The 1761-nt window shown below is 36.6% G+C and overlaps 1 protein-coding gene across 3 annotated transcripts in view; it reads right to left on the bottom strand.

The window, feature by feature from the left end:
• Window positions 1-205: 205 nt before the first annotated feature.
• Window positions 206-1761, bottom strand: part of LOC117181881 (zinc finger RNA-binding protein) — a 52892-nt gene continuing 51336 nt past the window's right edge. For 2 of the 3 annotated variants that reach the window (XM_033374895.1, XM_033374897.1), the window contains exon 10: window positions 206-1517. In XM_033374895.1, the coding sequence (XP_033230786.1) occupies window positions 1219-1517 (299 nt within the window). In that variant the 3' untranslated portion in view covers window positions 206-1218. The remainder of the gene's footprint in view (window positions 1518-1761) is intronic. The other variant, XM_033374896.1, reaches the window with a different exon arrangement.

Raw genomic sequence — 1761 nt, 5'->3', positions numbered from 1 at the left:
CACGATCAATAAAAAAAAAACCACTCACATCTTCATTTTCAAAGTCAGATTTTTCGAAAACACAAAGAATCCCACCGGGTTTTTTGTTGTTGTTTTTTTTTTTTCGTAACTGTGTTACTGTGTGTGTGGCCAGCAGGACAAAAATTCGTCCCTTACTGTCCCGCAGATTTCCTGTAATGGTCTTTAAAAAAAGGAAACGTCCGAATGAAATACACGTTTGGTTTATTCAATCAAAGTTGGAAAATACAAGAGGAGAACAATACACCGTGTCGAAGAAATCTTGTCGATGTGACCACGAACAAGTTTTCAACTATTCATTATTATCAATTATTAACGATTATTTTAATATTTTTTCTTTTCCAAAGGGCTTCTTTTTTCAACTAATAGTAACGTCAAATTGATAGGAAAATTGTTCGCGTTTTAAAATTATTATTATTATTATATATATATGAAAAATCTCGGTGAACGTCAAAAAACTCAGAAGCTGGATCTAAAAAGAAAGGAAAAAAAAAGTCTTGCAATATTTTTGCAGAGTGAAACATGCTAATTAGTCTCTATCGTCGAAATCTTACTAGAGCAAACGTTTCATTTTTTTTTTTTTTCGTTTTCGTTTCTGTACGACTACACACACAACATACACATGGAGTTTCGATACAAATGGTTGTCTCTACATTTTTAGCTTTCAAAAACTTACAAATCTTCGCCTTCGCCGCTCATCATCATCATTTTTTTCTCCCCCTTCGGAATTTTCACAACTCCCCTTAATCGTGCCCAGATTTTGTTTTAAGTATAGAGCTAAATATGTAATCCAAACTATCCAATGCAGCATTCTATCAAATTCATTCGAGGAAATAATCCTAGAGCTATTGAACCGAGTCAATGGCCTGTTTTAAAAGATCACGGAAAATGCGTTACTTTCAAATTATGCTTTTAAACTCTCTTTCAAAACAGTTTTTTTTTTTTTTTAAAGTTGCTCTTTCTTCTCCCTTATATTGATTTAAAAAACAGTTTTTATTTTTTATTTTAAAAAACGGTTTCTTAAGATAGAGAATCGTCGCTGCCGATTCTTCGAGATCATTGGATTCTCCCTTTGTGACCTCAGCGAACAAGCCATTGATTCGAGGAAAATTCTTTCTTTTTTGTTTCTGTTTTTTTTTTTCTTACGGTAGATAAGTTATACTTAATCAGTAAATTGAATGTTTTGGTAGGGGGATGGATCTACTTAGAATCCGTCTCCATCTTGATTTCCTCGGCTTTCTTGTCCTTCTTTGAAGCCTCGTTGTCGGTTCCCTCGCCGTTGCTATTGTCGCGTCGTCGTTTGCGAGCAAAGCGTCCCTTGTATTTCGGTGGCGGAAGCTGTTCCATCCCGAGGACTTTGTGAATTTGCCGGAAAGCCACTAGCCTGAGTGCATGCTGGGCCGAAGCAGTGATGTCTTCTCTTTGTTGAGCCGTCATGGTTCCTATTGCATCGGTTGGATCCTTTTCACAAGGATCGGACAATCCTGGAAGTAAGGAGCCTTTTTTGAAAGGACAGTCATTGTTTTATTTCATGTTCAAATTGTGTTTTTTTTTTTTTGGTGGAGGAGGAGGGGAGGGAGTAGCTTTGCCAAATCATTTGAGGGACATGTCAGTCTCGTCATCTGATGTCATCATTCAGTTTGCACGGTGATCCTGAAGCAAGTTTAGGTTGAACAAAAATGTCATCCAAAACGGAGAACGCCACTGTTTTCTACAGTTTTCAAGCTTTCTAAAACGCTTTTG

This window comes from Belonocnema kinseyi, chromosome 10 (genome assembly GCF_010883055.1).
Source record: "Belonocnema kinseyi isolate 2016_QV_RU_SX_M_011 chromosome 10, B_treatae_v1, whole genome shotgun sequence".
NCBI classification, from domain to species: domain Eukaryota; kingdom Metazoa; phylum Arthropoda; class Insecta; order Hymenoptera; family Cynipidae; genus Belonocnema; species Belonocnema kinseyi.
The sequence above is the reverse complement of the archived record's forward strand: the minus strand, read 5'-3'. Positions and strand labels throughout refer to the sequence as shown.